The sequence below is a fragment of the Hippoglossus stenolepis genome, chromosome 9 (assembly GCF_022539355.2).
Source record: "Hippoglossus stenolepis isolate QCI-W04-F060 chromosome 9, HSTE1.2, whole genome shotgun sequence".
In the NCBI taxonomy this organism is placed as follows: domain Eukaryota; kingdom Metazoa; phylum Chordata; class Actinopteri; order Pleuronectiformes; family Pleuronectidae; genus Hippoglossus; species Hippoglossus stenolepis.
This window is the reverse complement of record NC_061491.1, coordinates 8,912,621-8,938,028: the sequence shown is the minus strand read 5'-3', so window position 1 is coordinate 8,938,028 and position 25,408 is coordinate 8,912,621. Positions and strand designations below refer to the sequence as shown.

The window sequence follows — 25,408 nt, the reverse complement described above, 5'->3', positions numbered from 1 at the left end:
ACGTGCCGGGGAAAGTAGGGTTCCACCGCAGGCGGCGTTAAGCAGGACTTACCAGCTCTGACATGTAATCAGGCGGCGTGTACATCTCAGTGGGCCACGTGGGTATCAGCAGCTGGACCCCAAAGGGCCACAACGCAGCGAGACCAGCGCGCTTGTTCATGCCTCCAGATGAGATGCCACATTCTGTGCACGTCACCTCATCCACCTTGAACCCACGCACGTAAACTTGTGAGAATTTCAAGTTTCAACCTCAGGTGATGGTGAAGCATCGGGAGGCGTCCTTGGCTCGTGGAGGTCGCTCTGAAAAGACACTGAGCAGCTCCTCAGATAAATCGATGACTCGACTACCTTCATTGCCTTTTGTTAAAATATGGAATTACCGTCATTAGAAGACCTTGATGCAAAGCTGCATGTTTTCAAAGCCACAGTAGCATCTCGGCCATGTCATGTGAGCGGCTCATGCTGACGCTTTCCGTCAGTCTACGATCCGTGTGCTTTCCTCAGCCTCTGGATCAACGCTACTTCTCTGAATGACTGTGCTGAATATGTAAATGGGGGCCATTAAAGCTCTCTTTCTTTAATTAGTCTCTAGATTTCACGAGCGAGTGCTTCCAATTATGGATCAATGTCTCATTTCTGCACACGGACCCCTGGGTGTGTTCAGGGAGTTTTTCCCGTAACAAAATGCTTTATAATTTCTCCTCTGCCAAAACAGCCGCACACATCCCACTCCCTAACTGCTGATCAATGGGAAACACTCCTGCTGATATGTGCACCGTAGGATTTTTTTAAATAGACATAATCGGACACCAGCAAATATACAGTTTGATTTATGGAGGAGTCTGACTTTATTCTGTTGACGTGTGTCTGGTGGATGTGGTATTTCGGGGAAATATGGGCTGATAGTGTGATATTGCTCTGGCAGTAATTTAGCCCTGAGCTCATTAAGTGTAGTATAAGAGTGGACTAAATTCTGCTTAATACCTAAGTGCACTCCTGACTTGGAGCCTGGTGCATCCTGGGAGGAGGTGATGATCTAGCACTTTGAGACTGTAAAACGCGACTCCTGTGTTTTAAAAATGCTCTTTATGGTCCGTGGGTTTGGTTCCTAGAGCCTGTGATAGCTGCTCGGGGGTTTTGTGAATCCAAAATGTTAACTAATCTTACTGTTAATTGGCTTTTGACCGTCAGTGTTTTCACATACGCATGTACTCTGGGATTTTAAAGGCATTTACAGAAAGGAAGAAGCATTTTTCCAATTTAATTTTTCTTCTTATTTCTGTGTTTTTGCTGTGAATGAACTATCACATCCCTATGACATAATACGAAGTTCAAAAATGTACCCTGTGGGATAACCTCTCGTCAAACGGCACTGATGTCTCACACAAGCTCAATCATGGAAAACACAACTACAAAAGCCACATCACAACGGCAACTGAAGCAAACGCCAACAGATGTTAACCATGAAACAAGCAACTGACTTGCTCTGGTTTTCACCAACGACAGCTCCCATGACGGGAATAAGTAGCATCTTTTGTCACTCACCTTCGTTGTGGTTACGTTTCCGTTGTGTGGCTTTTGTATTTATGTTGTGGCTTTTGCTATTGTGCTCATTGTCATTGTATGAAACTATACACAGTGTGTGTGTGTTTCATGTGCATTTATTGCGTCTCTGTATTAAAGTGGATTTCTTTGGACTTCTAAGAATGTATATGCCTCCATCAGTACGTCTTACCTCTCTGATCCCAGGGACGCTGCGTTAAGAGGTACAAGGCGAACATGCCCACACTGCCTCCGCATCTCTTCCTCACCAGCGCTGTAATTATCGTAAACAAAGTAGGATGTGCACAAATATATTTGTGTCTACGTGCATCAGTTTTTTATGTGACTGTGCGTGTTTGTTGTCTTGCATCTCTAGTTCTTTTGCATCAGATTTTAAAAGCTCTGTGATTTAGGTGCATCAGGTTAAAAACACCTCATTTAGTTGCATTTGTTATAGGAAGCCGGCACAGGTGTCTGACAACCCTGCTGCTACAGCAAATTCAACATGTTGCCCTCTTGTCCTTACTTAGCACCGACCTGTTTGCAAAACACATGCTGTTAATATTGAGCTGGTCCTTTGCCCGACTCTTTCAACCCTACCCTGCACACACTACAAGCTGGTGGTGGTGCGGGGGTGTGGGTGAAGTCAAGTTACAATAAAGTACCATTGATCTGTTGGTCTGGGCCCCTCTGGTCAATGACTCTTGTGTGTTCTCCAGGTTCTGTTGCCATGCCAACGGCCGCAGAGCTGAAAGGACGCAGGTTTTTTGTGTCAGTCTTTAAGGAGTTTTGTGAGGAGGACAGGCCCCACCAGTGTCACAGCACATGCAGGTGCAAAGTCAGGCCCGGGTGGTCACACCCGCAGATCAACCTAGGAGGGCATCTACAGTGATTGGGGAGTTTATCTGCACACAGGTTTGCATCACTGCCCCAGGGCTCAGTGTCTGCTGCCCCCTAGTGTGTGTGTGGATGGCCAGCAGCTCCACTGGCCGTGTTTTCCAACCTTGAGATGAGTGCTTTGATGTGGGGAAAATTGAGTGTAACTGTCAGGACAAGTGGCAATTTATTATATCGTAATTTGCTATTTAGATCACTTTCCCATATGAATGGGACTGATGTAATGTGCAACTGACTGGGAGGTGATGTCTGCAAAAAGGTCTGAGGTCACTGGTGATGATAAGAGCCGTCATCAGGGATCCATTACACCACGGCGCCTACTTCAGCTGATGGACTCTAACGACGTGGCACTGCAGTAGAAAGCATTTAGTTTTGATTAGACTATTGTTGGCGTGGTGCATTTAATTAACTCCAAGATGAGATTTTGTTGTCTGGGAATTGATATGCTGCTGTTTTAGCCCGGGCTAACACGCTGACTGGGGCCTTGTTCCCTCAAGGCAATCTGTAGCAAGTTAAGGAACAAATCATATAATGGAATATTCCCCCCCAGATGCTCTTACACCTTTTACTCCCAGCGTCCTCCCCCTTCCTTATACCTCCCAGACAAATTGACTTTTAACTAGACTCACTGTCTGCAGATACTGTACAGGGGCTCTGCTTCTTTGCCCCACATTACTGCACTGGTAAAATATATGTGTCTGTGAGCTACTGACTTTTAGTGTCTGTGTCGATGTTGACCATCCTGCCAACTAAACATTTTTATTCAAAAGTGCTAGATCATGATTCGAGTCATGAAATGCAAATCAATGACAAAAACTCCTCAGTGAGCAAATTGAGACCAAAGATGGTAGTGAGAACAAACACTCCCCTTTCCCATGTTCATTTAATCATGTGGGTGACAGTTTTCATGACTTGGGGGGGGGGGCGGAGAAGAGAGAGGGAGAAAGAGAGCGAGAGAGCGCTGTGTGCGGGAGTTGAATATATTAGCTGATGAAAGCTGCAGAGCGCTGTTCAGCAAATCGGAAATGCGATCCCCTTATTGGGTTTGATACACACAAGCCAGAAGCCCTCGGTTTGCGCCGATGCTTCATTATAATCGTATAATTAATAGTCCTCAGCCCTTTTCTTTGTGTGCACGTTGGAAAGAGCAGAGAAGAATAAATGATTAAATTAAAAGGGATCTGATGCTTTTTAAAAGTGGGTTTTAATATCAGCACTGTAGGTTATTTGAAATATAACAGCCTGGTCTTTTTTTATGCACTCCTGGAGAAGAAGATAAATGGAAATTACATTCATACAATTAATCCCTGGCAATTTGAAGAACAAAGGAGTTTGATGTAGAACACCTCTCTGAAAGCACTGGTCTCTCATTGTATTATAACGTTATTATTATTATTTTTTATTATTTTTTAGGAACTTTTAGGAATCTTGAGGAAGCTGATAAATATGTAACAAGAATCCCAGACATGAACTTTGAACATTGAGGTCAGTGATGTCCCACTGAACATTTGACCTGATTATTTTGTTAAAGTAAACAATAATGAATATCTACAAAACTTCTTGTGAAACAAAGACATTGACAGAGTTAAGGTGATTTTAATGATCGATGGAGGCAGAAGTATTGTAATAATGTGAAACCAATTACAGTTCATCATAAGTAAGGAAGCCTTTTCTGCTAAATATACTTAAAGTGGCTACAAATGGCCCACATGAGTGTTAATACTTGACATATTATCCTGTTGGATAATTATTGTTGATTCATACAAATGATTCATTAGCGTGTAAGCAACAATACACAAGTGTAGCTGGTCAAGGAAACTAAATGTAAATACTGTGTCTACTGTTTATTACATTGATCTACAACAGAGCATCAGGTTTTAAAAGTGAACTTAGAAGTAAATATATATAATTCACTTTCTTTACATGGTGAGACAGAGCTTCAGGTATTTGCTCTCTGATTTCCCTCTTTGATATAGAATCTTAATCTGTAAAGTAACCAGTAACAAAGTATGTAGGTGGAGAGCTGTATGAAGATGAGGTACTGTAAATGGAAACACATCTCTGAAAACCCTGTACAATACTTACAGAAAATTAACACACTCAAAATACCTGTGTCCCAGACTGAACTGTCAGCAGTTGAGTTGCATTGTGAGTACCAGGTTTCGACTAAGAGGAAGACTGCATGAAATGAGAAAAAAGAGAGAAAAGATCTTTCGGTTAAATTTGACATATTTCATATTATTTTGAGCTTTCCATCATCACTCTGTCATTGTAGGAGTGCAATGCTAAACGGGTGAACGGTTTCATTAGTGAGGACGGAGGGTGTAAGAGTATTTACTATTTATTTACTATAACTACCATGATTTTAAAAAAAGATGACTGTCTGAGTGGATAGATGGAGGGATAGATGGATGGATAGATGGATAGATGGATAGATGGATGGATAGATGGATAGATGGATAGATGGATGGATAGATGGATGGATGGATAGATTGGATGGATGGATGGATAGATGGATAGATGGATGGATAGACGGATAGATGGATGGATAGATGGATGGATGGATGGATGGATGGATGGATGGATAGATAAATAGATAGATAGATGAATGGATAGATAGATAGAAAAAAACAACTAATCACAGATACTCTACATTATATAATAGTAAAGTCCTTTATTGTCACACACTGAGGTTGAACTGTTAGTAGATACAGATCTAAAAACAACCCTTTCTTTATGAAACACATTCGATGATTTGTGATCTTGTCAAGCATCACTGCCCCTTGTACAAAGTGCGGTCTACATGCTTGTTGTTCCAAGCCAGTGTGGAATGTACTGATGAGGTAAAAGGATTTATTCTTGCTGTTGTAAATTTTAAAAGACTGTAAACAGAATCTATGTTTTTGTCATCACACTTCCATATCTCCAACATAACCGTTAAACAGAGACCATCTTTTAACAACCCCGCCATATATATTTCTGTTTTTCTTCTGCCAGTTTAGAGGAGTGTAAATAAATGTCAGCTGACGCACCGTAAATCAAACGCATCGGTTTAGGGCCTCAGAGGAAATGATGGTAACGGGAGGGGGTCCTGCGGCGTGCTTGATTGTATCACCGGTCTTCGACATCTTTGAAAGACAGAGATCCTGCACATTGATCCACATAAACATGAGCATGCGTATCCAACATCATGTCCAACATGGATCCTTACATTCAGAGGCAGCTCAATGTTAAAGTTTAACCCAATGTAAAACAAATGGCGTTGTTCTAAATGTCTCATGGCAGGATAATATCGGGGCGCTGGTGGCTGTGGGGGCTGTCAGCAGCACGCGCTTAGTATCGAGGGATCTTTTATAGCGTACGTCCTGGAGAAGCAGGAGAGAACGCTCACAGGCTGCAGGAACGTAGTGTTGCTGTCAGGTTAAAAAAAAAAAATAGGTGCCTTGAAGTTGATGTTTTTTGTATTTTCTTTAACTGAATAACCCAGGGTGAAATTTCCTGATGACACTTTTATTACCACAACACTTGAAGTGGGTTTGCAACCTTAAATGTGGCTCTTGATTTTTTTAGAAAACCAACTCATTGTAGCGGCGTCTGTTTATGGACTATTTTCATTTTTTTCCTTTACGTGGAGCACAATCTGTCAAACTGAATCATATGTGCACATATTCAATCTAAATTAATACACCTACAGAAGTGTTATGGCTTTTAAACCCCATATGCCTGTATCCACTTTACTTTTCTATTAGATTATCTTGAATTGTCTGCTTTCTCATGGGATATCGCTCTCTCCTATCTTGCTCTAACCCTTGTGCCCACTGCGCACGATATGTCTCCGCATAACCATGAACCTCCACAGCCACAGAGGCGTCTGCACCTCGCTGACATTTATCACTATTATTCTCATCCCTGTCTTCCATTTATTTGACAGTGTTTCAGGGGGAGTGTACACCTTTTTTCTCCCTCTGTCACTATCTCTCTTTGCATTCTGGACATGGCTGAATTGAAAAGGTCTGCTGGGTATAGGCGTCTGAGGGTTCTTTTCCTCCCACGCTCACTCCCAACTCTGCAACAGGAGTATAAAAATACTAATGCACCTACCAGACTTTGCTTTGTGCTCAACTTTTCTTCTGCCCTAACTTGCAGGAATGTGATTTCTTCAGTGGACTCTCTTCCTTCCACCCACAAAATCTTCTATGAAATTAGCGAAATAATAAATATTAACTAATAACAAGTATCCATGGAAACTCTGGTCCGAATGCGATGTTTCCCCCCTTTGCTTTTCAGATTGATGCTGTTCATTTTTCTGTAGTCTACGTTGACATTTCGGCTTTTGATTGCGTCCGCGACTCCAGTACATTACAGGCTCGGAGTGATTTTCTGTGATTGCGGAGGGCTGTGAAAATGTGACTTTAAGGACTCTGCTTTCCGGTCAGGTCTCCCTCAGCAGAGAGATGATGCTTCGTGCTGCGACCATCGCTGTCCTTTCTCAGAAATCAGACCTGAAGAGAGGCTCTGACCTCGGAGGGGAGGGGGGGGCTTGTTGGAGGCAGCCTGGGGTAATTTACCTGTAATGGGCTCCCCTCCGGCTGCGAAATGAAATTCACCCACAGTTTAAAGAAATCCATCATGGAGTTCTCAAAGCATTCATTCTGATGGGCCAGACTTTTGGTCTGTCTGTCTTGATAACATTAACTCATCCTATTCATGTAGCTGTCCATCATTACCTGTTTACTGAGCAAAACAGCTATCACTTTATTCAGGGTCATAGTAACCATTGAGGACACTGAGCTCATGTTTTTAAGGGATGAGTTTCTTTCTTTTTGAGATTCTACTTATATCATCCAAAATTTGTTTTAGGCTAAAAACATGAATTTAGGGATTTCATTTTTCTCCACTGAATTATGTTCCTGGCAGTGTGGAGAGAATCTTTAAATGTAAGACTGAAGATTCCCAGCTTCATCCCTCTAAGTTGCAATAGTTTTGTCAAAACATGTAAAACAATAATAGCAGCAGAAGACCCGTAAGCCATGCATATTTAATAGAACAGGGACTCAGCGTCTTACTTGGAACGTGGATCTCTTGAACACACAGTCAGGTAGAACTGAAACAGTTACTCAAAGACTGAATCTGTCAATTGATTTAAAAATCATCATTTTGAAAACCAACCAATTAATCATTTAAGTCAGTTTTATGCAAAAGAAAACAAACATTTGTTTCCAGCGTCTCAAATGTGAGGATTGCTGGTTTCCATTGTTTTAGAGTGAACTGAACTGACACCACCTGGAATAGAAGGAAACTATATGACATTGTTCTATACTATAGGACATTTCTCCATGTTTTGTGAACAAAGAATGGTTTGAGCAAGTAGTCATCAGATTAATTTCAAATGAAAATATAGTGCAAATGTTGTGTTGTGGTTCCTTAAAGAGAAGGGCTTGCCACATGACTACCACAGCACTTACAGTTAATTTGTGATTTCTAATAACTTGTTGACATAAATGCTTAAAAATGAAATGCATTCACCAACTGCATTGTGCCAATGGCAAACTAAGTAGATAAGAAAGACTTTTAGAATCAATTGTAAATGTATGCATGCATGTGTGTGTGTGTCTTGTGTGTATACGTGTATTTGTGTGTGCTTCATTGTGCTGACTGGTTTATTGCTGTTCCAGGTGACGGAGCATGAGAACAGCAGAGTTTCAGGGTGCTGTTTTCAAGCACCACTGAAGCCACAAATTTGATTATTTTTTTCCCTCCACAAGTAGTTGAGGCCCCCCTCTCTATCTCTCTCTCTCTCTCACACATACACACTCACACACATACTGTACACACACGCCGCCGCCGCCTCCTCAGATTTGGACGCCCTCTCCTCTGGTTCCACCAGTCTGCATTATGCATCTGCCATTCTGTTCCCATTCAACATCTCTTGTTACGGTGATCTAGCAGCGTTACGTGCTGCTCTGCTGAGGTTTGTTATGGCCCCTTTGTGGTATGTACTCTACATCTCACTCTAGCATCTTATACATAAAACATACACAGAGAAAAAAGAACGAGGCCTGAGCTGCAAATGTTCTGCCAGACATCAGGCCAAATCATTTTGTCGTTCTAATGTTAAAGTGACACCAGGGGATATCCAGTCATACTTGATCTACAAGTTTAAAAATAAAGAAAAGGTCCTGAGATATGTCTCGGTTAAACTTTACTTATCCCCTGGTCTCTAACTCTCCGTCTCTTATTCTCTAAACCCCATTGAGTGAGACTGTGGACAGATTCTATCACATCAGGGGGAGATTAAACAAAGAGTCATAATGAAACACTGAGTTTGATAATGGAACAATAGAAGCTCTTTCAATTAAAGTGCTTTCTCTAGAGAAATCTGCTTCAAAAGACTTTCCTTCAGTAACTTTGTCCTTCAGTGTCTGTTTATCCATTTTGACATTTAAATCCAACTTTCTTTAACCTTCTTGCAGCCAGAATTCAATAGCTCTCTAACATCCTCCAATCAACGTAATGTGAAGCTGCAAAGAGCCGTAGACTGTGTAATTAGTGAAGACAGAAGTTTAACAAAAGGATGAAAAAAAATAGTCTTATATTTTATTACCTGGTTTTTCAGGCTTTTTTTTAAATTAGCAAAATTGATCTGAAACCATTAGTTAGGGGAAAAAATGCAGTTATGTATATAACTATAAGTGCTACTATTTGGATCATTTATTTATAATTTCTGCCAAACAAACAAAGCAAAATGTAAAACAAGCAAAAATGCCAACATATTTTAAAAAACTTTTTTAATGTTTAAAACAATACAAAGATACTCCTACTCGTCTTTTTTTGCCCAAAGTAAGTTGAGAAAATTTATATCACGCTCGTATGTTTCTTTAAAATGTAATGGTTATCTGAGCCTAGCAGCTCTTCAGGCTCAATGAAAAGAAAACCAAACCCACCCACCTACCTCTGTAGCTCAGTAGATAACACCTTATATTTAGTTTGCCTGTTCAAAGTGTAACTTGTCTTATTAAAGTTTTACAGGGGTTACTCAAAGCTGTTTCCCCCTGTTTGTATTTACCAGGCAAATATAAACAGAGGGGTTGATCTTCTTCTCTGACTCTGATCAGTGCATTTCTAAGATTATTGACTTATGCCTTTAATCGCAAAAATAATGGATGCTGTAATCATGACCAATAGATATGTGACAAAACTCTGTGGGAAACCTTTGATGATGGAGAGTCGGGATACAAACAAGCTTTATAGCAAAGCTGGGGAACCTGTTTCCTATGAACGGCCATTTCAGTTTTTATAACATCCTCCGCAGGCCATACTAGAATATTAAACCCATACGTTATATCACAGTAACCTCTCTGATGGCTGGATCTGCTTTTTTTGATGATGCATCTGATGTCAGATGGTAGTGATGAGAAGGATGATGATGATGATGATGATGATGATGATGATGATGATGATGATGCTCGTGCTCGTGCTCGTGCTCGTGCTCATGCTCGCAGTTGGTTTCAACCAAAACAAGTTGCTAACATTACCCCTTTCCTATTGGCATACATGGCTTGCAAAAACAAGATCAAAGTCGGCAGTGATCCCATGCACAATAATTACCAGTTGGAGGAGGGAAAAAATCAAATTTAATTTTCCAGGAGCATTTGTCCTTGTACCTCATCCAGTTTACCTGCATGTTTCAGCCGTGACGATGCTGGAGATCTTTTTTCATCACTGTGACTGTGTCCCGTGCAAGAAGAGAACAAACTTCACACAGTCGATTGACAAGGTCGTGTGGTGACAGTGCTAACCACTTAGTATCACCACGTTAGTTTACAATTTTATGTTGTTCTTTTACTATACAAAAAAATGAATTGCCGTCTTATGCTTGTATGGTCTTATGGGCTCAATGTGGCCCAGAAGCTGGAGGGTCCCAACCCCTGACTTTAGAGTATATGTCTTGTAATTTTTAGATACTTAAGTAGTCAATGTTGGTGGTGGGAGAGATCACTGTCACGATAACCTCTATTGTTCATATCAACAATTGGCTTCACATTGTCATATTGTTTTGATGTAGAGAAAATGCTACATACAGCATCATAAAAGAAACACATTGTGGTGTGAAGCTTTTCACAGAGATTTGTGTATAATTTGTATCCTACAGATCTGCTGTTGTCACTGTGATTTATGAGCATCCCGGATGGGGCTAAACAGCGTCCTCTCAGCCACCTCTGTGCTATTCTCAGTGAGTCGGTTGTCGAGCTGCTGTCTCGGGCAGCATCTTGTCAAGTGTGATGTGCTCTCCAGTCCGGTCTCTTGAGCCAGAGGGCCAGCTGCTTCCAACTTCAGGGCCTGTTATCTACCGAGCCCCTCTCCGTTGCCTTTGGCCGCCCCCTGGTCGTCTGTCTGGCCTCAGATTTAGTCAAACCGCAGCGAGTTTACAGATAATTATCAGGCGAAGGCCAGCTGGGTGGCACACGTCCACGGGCCCTTTGTTGCTAATTGAATTAGGCCGCATGCTGGAACCAACGGAGAAATGAACAGTTTCCCCCAGCGAGCTGTGTGATTAGCGTGGAGACGGGAGGTCGGCTCAGGATGGCGTGCTGGTGGTGAACATGGTGTCTGACTCAACGCCTGCGTCACATTTCTGTCGGGTTCCATTTTATTACCTGTCAATGTGCAGCAGACGATCAGAACATCTCTGCGAGGATTAAATATCTTTTATCGTTCCCTCCATTTGCTTTACAACTTATTGACCTGCTCGACATACAGTCAGCAGTATCCTTAGTTTTTAACAGTCAGTCGTATTCACAATGCCATCATATGTTTCAGACTTGTGCATTGAAACTCATCCTTTAGCTAAACTACAGTCAAACACAGAGACATTCATTCATATTTTCCATTCACTCCTCTGGAAAGGTGTCATCTATCGAAGACAAAGAATGGCCCGGTTGAGGTGATGGTGTGCATTCCTCTATATGTCATCGCTCTTGTCCTTGATCTTATCTTTGCACCATTCTGAGATGCTATTCCCCTTTTCCTTCACTCGTCCTCGTTTTTATAGCTGTCATCTTTTCAGCTCCTCTTTTTGAAGATGGATAAAAATGCAAACTTAGTGCATGTCTGAATGCTAAAATGAAGCAAAAGGGCTATTTATATCGCCTCACTGTACATGCTGATAACCTCAATATTTTGTTGGCACCTTTCTTGTGCAAAGAAAATTTGAAAACCTCATAAAATTCGTAGCATTCACAGCTGCTATTCTGGCAACGGGATTGTGAGCGAGTAGGGAAATAATTGACATCTATGAAGGGAGAGAGATAAAAGCTAATAACAGACGAGTTAACGTGAAGGTGTTGAGTGTTGCTCGTGTACGTGGGGAGTGTGTGTGCAGCACAATCAAACCTTTCCGCTGCACAGTTACTTCCATTCTTTTGCCTGCGTGTCTGATGCCGTTTGTCTGCAGCAGAAATTGTGCCTGTGCTGCAGAAACTAGGCCATTTGGGCTGAAGCCTGACATGAGTCTTGTGTGATGCTCAATGACTGCGGAGCACTCAGAGGTTTATTTCTGGACGCTCGGTGCATCATCTGCTAGCTCCGCTTGCCCGGCGAAGCTCGTGGCTTCACTGGTCTGCAAGTAGAGATTAGCATCTGTCTTTTTTCCCACAGCATTGTGGGGATAGTTATGCAAGTCCGCGATGTCGTATTACGCCTCTGACGGCTCCGAACAAGTTATTTGCTCGTCAACTTAATTATTTATACTCACCTCTGTTGGATGTGAAAATTGGGTTGTTGTGCTCTGCAACGCGACAAATCCTTCATTCTCACAGAATTAAATTGAATAATAACAGATTGATGTCAGACCTATGTGAATATGAGAGCAGTGGATAAGACACACTCTATTATTTATAGTTTTACTGTTTTTACTCCCATATTATTAATTTAGGGTGTTATACATTTGCGTTGCTGTCTTGTACCACATATGTATTATGTCTCTTTATGGCAACGTTTGGTTTGCTTGATATTACAATCAGCTTTTCTTCTTTTGTGAGTATTACTGTGTTTACACATGCACCATCCTCTCCTAACAAAAGACCATGTGGATTTATTCATCTCTCCTCCTCTCGGTCTCTCTCCTCTTCACCATGCTCAAATTACAATACCTTCTTTTGTGTCGGTGTGCGCCACAGAGACCATGCATGAAATTTATTGGTCCCGAGTCCCGCCATTTGACACGCAAGACATGGCTAACAGATTTTGTGCCATTTCCCATTTCTTCCAGCTCCTGTGCAAAGCTGACCTTTCCTGCCTCCAGGCTATATTTAAACCCTGAGCACCAGAGACTTATGGCGCCATGGGAAATTTTATTATCAGCGCTCTCCATTTGTCTGACTTAATTCCAGCTTGCCGTAGATTGTGCCGAAGCGTGCCGTATATTTACACTCAGCCGGGGCAAACAAGGGCGCCGGTGACAAACCCGACCATCAACATCTTAGCGGGGGTGACACCTGGTGAAGCATTCCTTTGAACCGTGCCGAGGAACAGAGATTATGGCTACTATTTACAGTGCACATCCCCCGCGGAAAGGAATAAGAGGAATGAAGAGAAAGAGGGTGATATTATTCCATCAAGTGGAGGGTTGACCAAAGAGTCAAGCACAGAGGGACTTGACATTTTGAAGAATCTCAGTTGGTAAAATGTCATAGATTTCAGCCACAGACGCATTGATCAGCCTTTACCGTTTGTCGTCATTACAGCGGAGAGTGGGTTGAATGAACTACATTAGCGCACACACACACACACACACACACACACACACACACACACACACACACACACACACACACACTATTGTACTTCTAGTACTTCTATTTTAGCAAGGACACTCATTTCCAGCATGCATTCCCTCTTCCCTTCAACTAACCTTAACATCAAAACCAAATTCCTAACCCAGATCGGAATTCTAACCCTAACCCTTGAAGTCTCAAGTCTTAACCCTCATGCAGCTCATTAAAAGTGTGTCAGAAAGTGAAGACTGCCCAAAATGTCCTCACTTTCCTAAAATTACCCCACTCTGTGACGTATAGACTCAAAATGATCCAAACGAGTGTATCTGTACAAATACACAAACACAACACGCACACACAGACATCTATCTGTTCACTGACACTTTTTTTATTCGCACTCTGGCAGGTCTGAGATGGGGGTTCAGCGGGTGCTCCAGGTGGACCTGAAAATGGAAAGCTTCCCGGAGCCGCTGGGCAGCCGATGGATGGCGTGGCAGGTGGAGTACCCGGCGAGTCGCGCCACCACTCAAGAGGTGGAGACGGAGATCCGACTGGCGCAGGAGGACCTGGCAGGCATCGTGCCCCTGGCCATGGTGAGTGATGCCACTTCCAGCTCGGTGCAACACCCACATTGGTGGCAAACGCACTCATCACACTGAATGTGACATCTGCGTCTTGATAATACAAAAGACCATATTCTATTAATTCTACAGCGTGAATCGCTGTTTGTAAATGTTTGCTTTCAGCACACAGATTAAATGCTTTGCATCTGAAATGGCTGAGAGCTGCTGCACTTGTAAGCATGAATGATGGGGGCCTGAAGCAGAGAGATGAACATTATCAGGTCACTTGTTCTGTGTGGATTATAATGACGTTTTTCATAACATAACATGGATAGAAAGCAGGATATTTGCTTTGACATCATGTAGAGTAAAAGTAATTTACCTGACATTGAAGAACTTCTGATAAGAAAACATTGATATTGATAAAAGTTACCATGGCCACAAGCAATGTCACACAGTCAGTTGTATGTTGTAGTTATGTTACATATGTTAAATGCATACTAGTCCCACACCTGACGACCATTATAAACGTGAGGGGTGTGAGCTGCCACCCAATTCTTATAAAACTCGAAGGGTGCTCAGATCTTTGCCTTTCGTCATCTCAAAGAAAGTAAAAAAAATTCCCGGACCTATCCCCTCAACAAAATAGTATTTTTTTTAACACTCAGACTAAATATGAATAGTTCTGGAATTAGCTGGAACAAATTACTGCATATTCTCTAATTCATCAGTAATAACGCAATCACACAATACAATTATAAACACTGTGAAAGGAGTTATTCAGTTGAATTGATCATTTATACTTCATGTGAACTTTGTTGAAAATACTAAACTACATTTTGTATAAAATTTAATTAACTACATATCATTTTATTGGCTGTAATTTTTAACAGAGCACATTGTAGTAGTAGTACTTATACTTAAGTATTGAACCTGAATCCTTCGTCTATTACTGGTGCTTTGATAGAGCAGGCAGAGCTGTAATGTCTGTGCCCGCAGAGTGTATTTAGGAGCAGGGCAGGAGGCGAGCGTCTGTAGCTCCCAGCATGCCTCAGATGGCGTCTGGAGGGTGGCTCTGGCCTGAGGGTGAGCCTGGAGCTGTGTCTCCCTCAGTGAGGCAGAGTTACTCAGTTGTGTAGATTTACCAAAACACCCCTTATAGCTTCACACAGAGAGCCATTCACGCTTCTCCGCAGCTTTGCTCAGTGACCTGTGAATCACTGCTTCTGATTTACATCGAGAGAGAAAAAGCAACATCAACTTTATTGATGAAAGAGAAAGATGTGCCGTCACATCAGCAGCTAAATACTGCAACAAAGGTTGCATACATTTCTATTTTGGTGCTTCTGATCTGCACAGTACAGACCTGACTGTTGTTCCAATATTATTCTCTAAGTATTGCCTGTAGCTGTGCAGATGATAGATGCCTGTGGGTGGCTGTTCCTGAATACAGAGGGATGCGGCGCAAACTCACCCACTGATCCATTCTCAGGATAATTAAAGCTATGTGTCCAATGCTGCCGTGTAATTTCAGTTCTTTCGCTCACATCTTTTTCATGTCACTGACGTATCCTCAGCCCTGCTCGAGGAACATATAGTTTGCTCCCACACCTTCCACTGGCAAAGGACTGCAAAGATGATTTGCATGATTATCTCGTAAAGGCTCAGCTCACAAAAGAGATTCCACCAAAGAATTGGTAAGAGCCTGCTCATTGAAGAACACATTCTAAATAAAATGTTCATCATAAATTCTGATTGAAATTCATTTGGCTTGTGTACATATATAAATTCCATTATCGTTTTTGCGAGACAAATCTGTAAATTAGTGGACCCCCTCCAAAGTCTAGCATGCAATCATCAATCAATTCCTAAAGTGTCGGCTTTTTCACTCTGATTATTCCGCTCATTTTACATTGAAGAGGGAGTTTTTACGACTCACCATAAATCATGTGATTTTTTCACACTGACAAAAATCCATCTCAGTTATTAGCCTGATTTTACAATTATTTGCTAAATTTGGCTAAATCTATTAGGGACAGGAAAATTGCCCACTGAACTTGTGACAGTTTTGTTGGGACCAAAAGTTCTGAACCTCAGTGGTTGTTTCCATGTTCAGGAGAGTATCACAGGACTTTCCCTTTCATAAAAAGTACCGGGGGGGCCCTATAGTGAGCCGAACCCCTTTCAGACATTCACCGGATCTTCCATATCTTCTCTGGAGGAGGTGCATGAACGCAAATGTCAGAGTGAGACGCTCCGCAATTTCTACAAACTTTATCGGCCTGACCTCAAAGTATATAGTCCATGGAAATCGAGGCGAAGTCAGTGTGTGAACACAGCGGGGGGGGGGATCCCCCACCATGAGCGAGTGGGGGGGTTGATTACGCTTCTAATGCACGACAGACACAAAAATGAAAAAAACTAAAAGAAAACAAATATCTCCCGGTGAAAAAGCAGCGACGTGCACATGGAAGACACTGATGAAGATGTCAAGAAACGTGATCACGTGATCTCCACAGCGGAGTTAATACATCACTTCCTGCCTCTGTCTGTTGCACCCGGCTGCTCCACCTCTCACCTGAATAACGTGGAGGATTAGATTCTGTTGTGAACGTGTCTGTGCAGAAAACCTCCCGCTGTGTTGTGCATGTGGGAAAGGCAGACTGTGGGTAAACTTCGTAGCCAGTTCTTCAGATCGTACCTGAAGGTAATGTCTGAAAATGGCTATAGTGTCAGTGAAACAGCTGCTGTGTGTGTGTGTGGATACGGTATATTGACAGATCAGTGTAAACCTTTAATACTAATATTTAGAATCATCATTCCACACAAGAGCTCCTTACTTCCAGCCACCCTGTGCTACTTAACACACAGATACTTATACATGCAGACACATTCTGAACTCATTACCTCTGTCTTTCTCCCTCAGTCCCCTTTTCTCTCCCTCGCTCTGACACACACACACAAACACGCACACACAAGGCTTTTGCAAACTGCGTGCACCAATATGAAAGAAGCACACAAGCGAGAAAGAGGAAGGCTGAATTAGATTACTTGAGATCATTGTGGCATGAAAAGGCCCACAGATAAGTTCCTCTCCCTCCCCTTTGCAACAATCCCCGCCGATAGAAAAGAGGAAGTAAGGTAATGTCGGAGAAGTGCTGTCAACCCACCTTAAACACACAGACACAGCAGCCACTCTCCGCCAAAAGGAAAACACACTCAGTGATTCCATTAGAAAACTGGTCGCTGTGCCCAGAAGTCAAGTCACTAAGTAGTGACTGAGCGGTGAAGATGCAGCTGCAGCAGACACGCAGACACGCAGACACGTGAAGGTGTGGGTGGACAGAATATATGACAGTCACATAACCAGTATCAAGGAGGTTCACCGAGGGTACAGGGATGGTGAGATTAGGGAAGGTCTTCATGAAGCAAATATTGAATTACTTTGGTGGCGTGCTCATTTTGCAGTATGGGATTACTCTATAGGGAATCACGCAGACCTATTGACTCCAAGATGTCTGCCCACAGCCGTCCAGATCCAGTTTCATATTTTTTTTACATTTCAGCTACAGACTGCTGCTTTCTGAAAACATCAACTATAGTTTCACTCCACAACTCTTGGTCAAGCGTGTGTAAAGGACAAGGTGGGACGTCCCGACAAAGGCTCCATCCCTGATCACTACTGGGCAGACTCTGGCTCCAAATGTGCAGAAAGCAGGGTTCGTGTCTGGGATATTTGGGCTTCATTTCTGGATAGTGGGAGGAAGAAGAGATGGGTTGTCCATACATACAGTCTGTAGTCCTTACTAGGAATTTTTGACCATCCACACACATTACAACTGCAAAATACCATTATGAGAATAGAGCCTCTCTGTATAGAGAATACAGTCTCATTCCACAGATACCCAAGGTAAGGTTATAGATAAAGGCCACCTAACAGTACATTGTATTGTCTACAGTCAGGGACTTTCATATCTAAGTCAGATGCGCCAGACAGAGAGGCACCAAACTCAAGACATCTTGAGACTTGGGGTTGACAATTGCTCATGTTACTCTGTTAGCGTTTGTATATTCTTCCACCTTCTGATAAGACATCAGCTGCTGCCTGAGTTCACCTTTCACCAGCTTCCAGAAAACTTCCAAAACACGTACGTCCATATGGTCACATTCCCGTGAATGTGGTTCAGATGTTCACTTGGAGTCAAGGATCAACTAGATTTTTTGATGGAAGCTCAAAATCCCTGGGACTTGAGAATTTGTCCCAACAGAGTGTAAACTAAAGAACTAATATGCCAATTGTGATAAGATACACTCAATGCCTTTTATTTAATTGCTTCAAATTCTTCACAATGTATAGTGTTTTACATGAGGCTGGACAAAAATGGATGAAAACAGTAACTTGACTGGTTGGCAAAGGCATACAACTGCAAGCTGTTGTTTCTCTTTTTTTTCTTTTTCTTTAGATAATTTATCCTTCAGAATCTGTAGATTAACTGTAGATTTTGTGCTGTTTCCATCGCGGAGGACAACCTGCAGAGAACCTCTGTTCTCAGGCTGACTGAAAACTCCACCAGTAATGTAGGGCAGACAGTATGAAGCCTGTGAGGCAAAACCCTGGGAAAATTAATTGAAAAACCACTCTGCTGCTCATTAAGCTTCTTTTTTTTTTTCTTCCTGAGCACACAGTTATAATTAATCTTTACTCAGATTAGCGTATCAGGCTTTTAATGAAGATCCTATTGAGCTTATCTCATCTGGATTTTAGCTGCCGGACAGTTTGAGGACAGAGGAATTTCAGGAAGATTACATTTTTACACTGGACTTTGTTCAGAATATCAAGAAGATTAATATCGACTATTGCTTCATCGAGCTTTGAAAGAAATATGATCGTCTACAGCTGCCTCTGTAGTGTATCTGCACATAAAATTGAACAGAAAGCCTTTCCCCATATATTTGTTGCCATTGTTATGGTTATTGTATTTCTTTTTTGCAACAGTGGAGCATTATTATGATAAGTGATGTTGACAATAAATCAAGGTTACAGATGAAAGAAAGAGGGAAAAGAAATGTGGGGAGAGGAGAAGTGGAGTAACAGACTCGGAGGGTGTTTTCAGAGATCGCATGGAGGGAGAAACACGAGGGGAAATTCTCCAATCTTTTTTAATCAAGTTGAGAGGGGAGACTTCACAGAGCACGCTGAAGGCATCTGTTGACACAACAGCTCTGTGGTTTTGTTCTAGAAAAACCTTTCATCTGTAATTACCACTAATTAGTCTAAGAAGCTAAACTGTATTTTGTCATAATGGAATCGTGCTATAATCGTGTTTTGACCAGAAATAATCTCGTAAACTGAATGAGGATCTGTAGCTGACCATATCTCTAAAGGTTGTGATGTAATAAAGCTAATGACTATAGTAATGGGAAGCTTATTTTGGGATTGATCACATTAATGGCCAATTACTCCAATGGTTCCTCAGACTTGTTCCCTGCACGTTTATGCCGCGTTCTGAATTACCGCGCCCTCGCTGGGATTGATTATTATGAAAAGGTCTTTTTATTGCGTTTCCCCAGCCAAGTGCTGGGCTCTGCCATGGGGGACACCTCTGGGAAAGCAGCAACATCGGTTTCAAAGACGACTTCTCTTTTTTTCCCCGCTCCCTTTGAAGAGGACTCCTCCTGCGTGTTGTCACAGACCCACCTGTGCTGGGAGGACTCAGAGCGCCGCTCACCACTTTGTCACCAGTTTCAAACCGTGAAGCCACAGTTCTGCAAATGCAGCAATTATTTCAAAAGCCCCAAAAAATCAAACAACCTCTAAAAAGTGTCGTCAGTTAAGAGCCAGGGAAATGCCTCAGAATGCTTTCTGTCAACTGTAAAGGTACCTGCTTGTCTTCTCCTCACCTGCTTTTCCAGATATTTTCTTCTTTTTTTCTCCACCTCCTATATTTCTTCTACTTGCTCCAGACAAACATACATAAATTTTACTAACAATCTAGATTAATTGCCTCCCTTGTCACCCCCGCCTCCTTCTGTGTGAAAGAGCTTTGTGTTTTTTGGGTCATCTTGAGATGGATCTTAAAGGCAATAATTGGATGCCTGCGCCGATTCCCCTGCACAGCAGGAGGCTGGTCCATTATCTTTTACCATTGTGAAGTAATACGCTCCTGTCCGGGCTGCCCTCATCATCATTACCCATGCTGTGGATGCCCAGTGATGGAGAGGGAGCAGGAGGACAGGGCATACATCATATCTGGACTCATCAGTCTTCCTGTTCCAGCCGAGACACCAAACTGTGCTCAGTCAGAGGAGCTGCACGGCCGCAGAGATGAGGAGAAATGAAAGCAGCCGTTTGTATTCACATACCGCTCCAATGTATCGTTAAACAATACATCATCACCCCAGCCTTCTCTGGCCACTTCTGCTCTCACATGATAAAGTCATCTATCAACATCCCCCAATGAATGTTTCATTTTACTCCTTTCAATTCCATTCCCTCTATTGCAGTGCACATCTCCTCTGCCAGGCAAGTGAAATCTGGAGAACCATTAATCAGACACATTGTTAGACATACAGACATAAGCACTCATATGCCAGCTAATCCTGCAGAACTGCATCATATGCACACAGAGTATCGTGCAAGCTGTTTACCGGAAGAGCAGAGTACCTGATTTCCATTGTCCAATAACCTCAGCCACTTGTCTTTAGTCTCTGTTGCATGCCCCTGCTGTTTTGGACAAACAGGATAACAATAGCATTTTTTCTTTCTCCACAAAGCATGAGTCATACAGTTTACAATAAGGGGCTAATGGATGGACCCCAAGCGAGTAATCCATTAGCATCTACCACAGCTTAGAGGCTGATGATGAAGTGGGAGCACTAATTGAGGCTGCCGCAGTGTGCATATATGTGGCATATACATGTAATGCTAATTAGGACAATAGACTGTGACGAATGCCCGGCTAATCCAGTACACGACTGGAGTCCTTTACGCTGCGCGACTTAACATCTTCCACGTCCATTCGCTCCCTAGTCATCACAGGACGTAAAAAGGAATTTGGACGAACTGACAGTTCCGCTGTGACTGCACATGTACAGTAACGAGTGAGTGGGTGGATTACTGTACCGTTTCATGGCACTGCTGCACAGTGTGAGTTACTCTCAAAAGAACATATCCACAGATTTAATGGCAAATTCTGCCAGTGTAACTCAGGTAGAGGATTATATGTTCTGAAATGCTTTTGTAATTGAAAGGTTAAAAGTGAGCGTGGTGTGTTAGTTTTTAAAGCACACACACACATCCTCTTTTGTTTTTGCGGCTTCTTTGAAGCTCACTCATTACAGTGACATCAGAAAATCTCCGTCTCCAATAAGAAAGCTCACCTTTGCAAAATGCGTCTGCAACCTCCTCCAGCGGTCAGGTCAACCGACTTGTTTACTGTGCCATCGCAACTCCCGGACGATGACCCGCGATTCATTCTCTGATTCATGTTAAGGTTTATTTTGCTGTGACTACGGAAAATTATTAAGACCTGTTCCCTGTGGAACCACTTATATTCAAGTTTCTCTAATGGAATGCAGTGAACCTTCCTCCCCGATGCTGTAGCCCTCTCAGTTCTCCTAACCCTGTCAGTAATGGTGGGGAAAAAAAGTTTGTACAGCACAGCAAAAAAAATGCAGGGATGAAGTGAAGGGCAGATCCAGACTGACGGATCAATCTCAGAGTGACAGGGTCTGCACATGTCCATATCTCACATCGCCCCAATAATTGTTCCCACATCCCACTTCACATTCTGCCTCACTTCTATTCATTCTGACTTTCATCCCGGCCCGCTGAGGTTTGTGTATTTTTTGTCGTAATGGACTCTACAGTAGAGATGACCTTTGTGTCTGCTGAGAGAGGTCTGTGTCCAGAGGGCAGCTAAGCTGAGCTAAGCCAAGCTAAGCTGGCAGTATGGATCTCGATCAGAGACGGGTGAAGAAATCAGACAAAGATCAGGAGGTCATCCCCCTACAGGCATGGTTGGCCGTTGGTGAAGAACTCTTCATCGATCGTCTGACTCTGATAGATATCGGGCTGAAATTGAGCAGACTGGCGCGAGCAGGGTTGTTTCCCTGCGTCCTGGCCTCAGGGCACTGGCTCTATGGGCGAACAGCAGGGGTACGAAAAAGGCATTGCTGCAGCAGCACCGGCATCGCTCAAAGCACCCGCCAGCTAACTCCCCCGAGTCCCCGCCGCTCTCTCACTCATCTCACGGTGAGCAGAGAGTTGCTTCTGTCCCTGGTGTCTGACCTTGATTCTTCGAGAGCCGAGTCTGACTGTTGTCGAAATCCACTGGGGACACTCGCTCCTCCCTCCTGACCTGTTGATCTTAATGTATTACAGGTATGGTATTCATGAGAATTGCAGGCGATTCGTTCTATAAACTTAAAATATAGTGCTTCCACGTCCGGCCATGTTTTATTCAAAAGCTCCTTCTCACCACACAAGGTGCATTTCGGGGGCCACTGGGCTCCAGAGCGTGGCTCCGTCCTTCCTGCACCAACCCTCAATAATAATTCCTCTTTTGAAAGTCGACTTTGAAAGCACAGCCACTATTAAGCTCTCTCTAAATGTACTTTTATATCACAGACAGGTGGTTTCAGACAAGATGCCTTAAAAATGCCCGGGAGCAGCATTACACTGTTTCCTTCCTCTACTTTCTGCATGTTTCTTCGAAAGCTAAAACAGTGTTGCTTCATAAGATTTCAGATTCCTAATGTAATTAATATTTGTTGGGGGATTTGTCCTGTCAGCAACGCGTCATTGTGACACCTCCCTGCAGTCAGTTTACCCATAAATCATCTATACTCATAAATAATGTACGGTTGAGAGCAATTCAATGTGACTGAGAAAATCAATACTGTCCATAAACTGTTGTCTGAATCCTTTTTACATAACCGACCGAGCAGCTCAACTTAACTTCTTTTGAAGTTTGTGAGTGAGGGGAGAAATGCGACATCAATTTTCCTACCACTGAGTCTATTAAGCTCAGGAATTTCTGTTTATTTTTACTTCAGTTGCTGTGGGAATCGTCTGGAGGTTTCAGTGCAAACCGTTTTGTCTTTTGATGTTTTCTTGCTTATTTTTTGCTGCTCTGCACAGTCACAATGGTTTTATCCTCAAAAGTCAAGTTCAGGACATTCAGAAGGAAGATGCTTCTTTTACTCGTGAGTCAGGGACACTTGTGATGGAAGTGGTCATACATTTTGATTTATCACTGATATTTGAGAGATGTCAAACAATTCAAGCAGCGACAAGGAACGTGATGGTGAGCTCACCCCTGAAGAGACATATTTCAGCATCTTAGAAAATATTTTTATTTGCTTTATTGATAGAAATAAGGAAAAAAGATTACACGAGTAAATGAGAAGCTACGGCTCTGACAGTCTTTTGCTTCATTTAGCGTTATGACTGGAAGCAGGAGGGAACATCCACCCTGGCTGGTAAGTTGTGCTCTTACAGGGGATTTTGGACGGTCTCCAGCCACACCGTCTTACTGTCACTGTGTCTTTGCTTGTCAGACAAGACACTGCTTCCAGCCAAGAAGCAGTCCAGCAAATAACTGTCCATTAAGTGGCTTGTCTATATTTAGATATTATATTGATAAAAAATGTTATGTTTGGAAAAAAAGGCATTTTAACTGTTTCCTCCTGCCCCAGTTTTTCGGCTTTTCTGAGCTAATCAGCTGGTATGGTAGGATTATATTTACCATACAGACCGAGTGCTATCAATCACTCTCTTTCCTGAAATATTACCATCGTAAATGCATACATATAAAATATAATTCAAACCAAAAATACTGCAAGATATAAATGCCTTTCTGCCATGTGGACTGTGTAATTAGTAAATTAATTTATTAACTATGACCTTTACTATTTTTTAAAAAGAAATTGTACTTTTAGTTCAACTCAACTGTGCCGTTCTTTAATTGTGTTATTGTTTTTGTTGATGTTTCTTCTTCTTCTACTTGTCCGATACAAAATTGCCCTTGGAATTAATAGAATTGTATCGTATTGTCACCCTCTTGAATATAATTGGGTTTCATATTCACTTACATTTTCTCACTGTAGAAAATCGGAACAGGAGGCAGAGGGTGTGACCTTTGATTGGAGGAAACAATATGTCTATCGTTTATATAAAAATGTAAAATTCCATGTAGTTTAAATATTGTATTGCCGTTGGCTGAATTGTTTGCAACTGAAATCCATCACGTGTGAATGCAGGGGTTGTCCAACTGATTTTTTTCTACAAACAATAATTTGTAGTTTAGAAGTTACACACTCAAATCTACCATCGGCCACAATCTGCACATATCTATCTTTAATCAGCCCAAATATTCAGCCACTTCACATCTCATCACTTTAGTGTGTTTGACCTACTATACTCTGACAGGGAATTAAGTGCCTTTTCTATAGTGTCTCTTAATTACTGAAGGAAGTACCTATTGAAGTGGCCCTAGATGTGGCTGCTAATAACATAGGCACCAGTTCACTGTGTCCCTGTGATCCTCAACATGATATCTCATTACCTCTCCTTTTAAACCGACATTTTCTCCAGCAGATCCACTATCAAAGCAGCCATCAAGTTCATCTCCTCCCAACCGGCGGTAATGAGCAGATCAGATCTCTGACCGGCGTGCACCTAAGAGTGCTACTGAAACGCAGTTAAAGGGGTTTTTTTGGAGGCAGCGAGGGATGACTGCCGAGTGGAGATGGGTCCTTTTGCAGTCACCTCCGTCCCGTCAGCCAGGAAGAAACAAGGAAAAGGGAGAAAGGAGAGGAGCTGGTTGATTCTTGGAGGGACGAGTGTGGTTAGGGAAGAGAAGCGAGCAGGAGAGAGGGACCCTCATTAAAAGGCAGTGTGTTGGCTTCACGACAATCCCACCACTTCAATGTGCTGTCATGCAGTGATGTATCGCTCTGCATGGTGCTACCAAGGCCTTTATTCCCACTCTCCTCCATGTTTCTTGATTCTAGCCAATTAAACGCCCACTGGAATTGAGGGGAGGAAGTGGAACATGGAGCAATGCATATTGTGGGGAGAGGAGCTGAAGTAAGGACATGTCTCTTTTAGTCTGTTTAATAGCTTCAGGACACTGAGACTGAGTGGCGTTTAATGTCTGCAGCGTATTATTCGCAATCCCCCCTGCTCCCATCTCAGTCTCTTCACTCGTGCACATACCTTATCACCAAGGGATAAAAATGTTTATCAGAACAAAATGTATATTTAATTTACTAGAGGTTATTTGACTGTTGCCATATTACATGGTATTTTTTTTAACGCTTTTGCTCTTGAAATGACATGTAAGATCATCAAGAGACTCAATGACAAGTCATCTATCATTAAGATTAAGATTAAGATTTCCTTTCTCATCCTGAATCAATCATGCACACACAATCATGCTACATGCAATTGGGAAATTCAACTTCTGCTCTTGACCCATCCGTAGGTGGACACAGCACACGGAATGCAACACACACAAGGGCAGTGACCACACTGAGCAGCAGGCAGCTTTATATTGGAAAGCGCCCTTGGAGCAGATGTTAAAGGGGAGTAAGGTGCCTTGCTCAGGGGCACTTAAACAGTGGGAT

At 42.4% G+C, this 25,408-nt stretch overlaps 1 protein-coding gene across 1 annotated transcript in view; it reads left to right on the top strand.

Annotated features, from left to right (window-relative positions):
* Positions 1 to 25,408, top strand: part of si:dkeyp-14d3.1 (transmembrane protein 132C) — a 136,066-nt gene that overhangs the window by 84,453 nt on the left and 26,205 nt on the right. Inside the window, exon 4 of the mRNA XM_035164932.2 lies at positions 13,621 to 13,807. Within this exon, the coding sequence (XP_035020823.1) occupies positions 13,621 to 13,807 (187 nt within the window). The remainder of the gene's footprint in view (positions 1 to 13,620; positions 13,808 to 25,408) is intronic.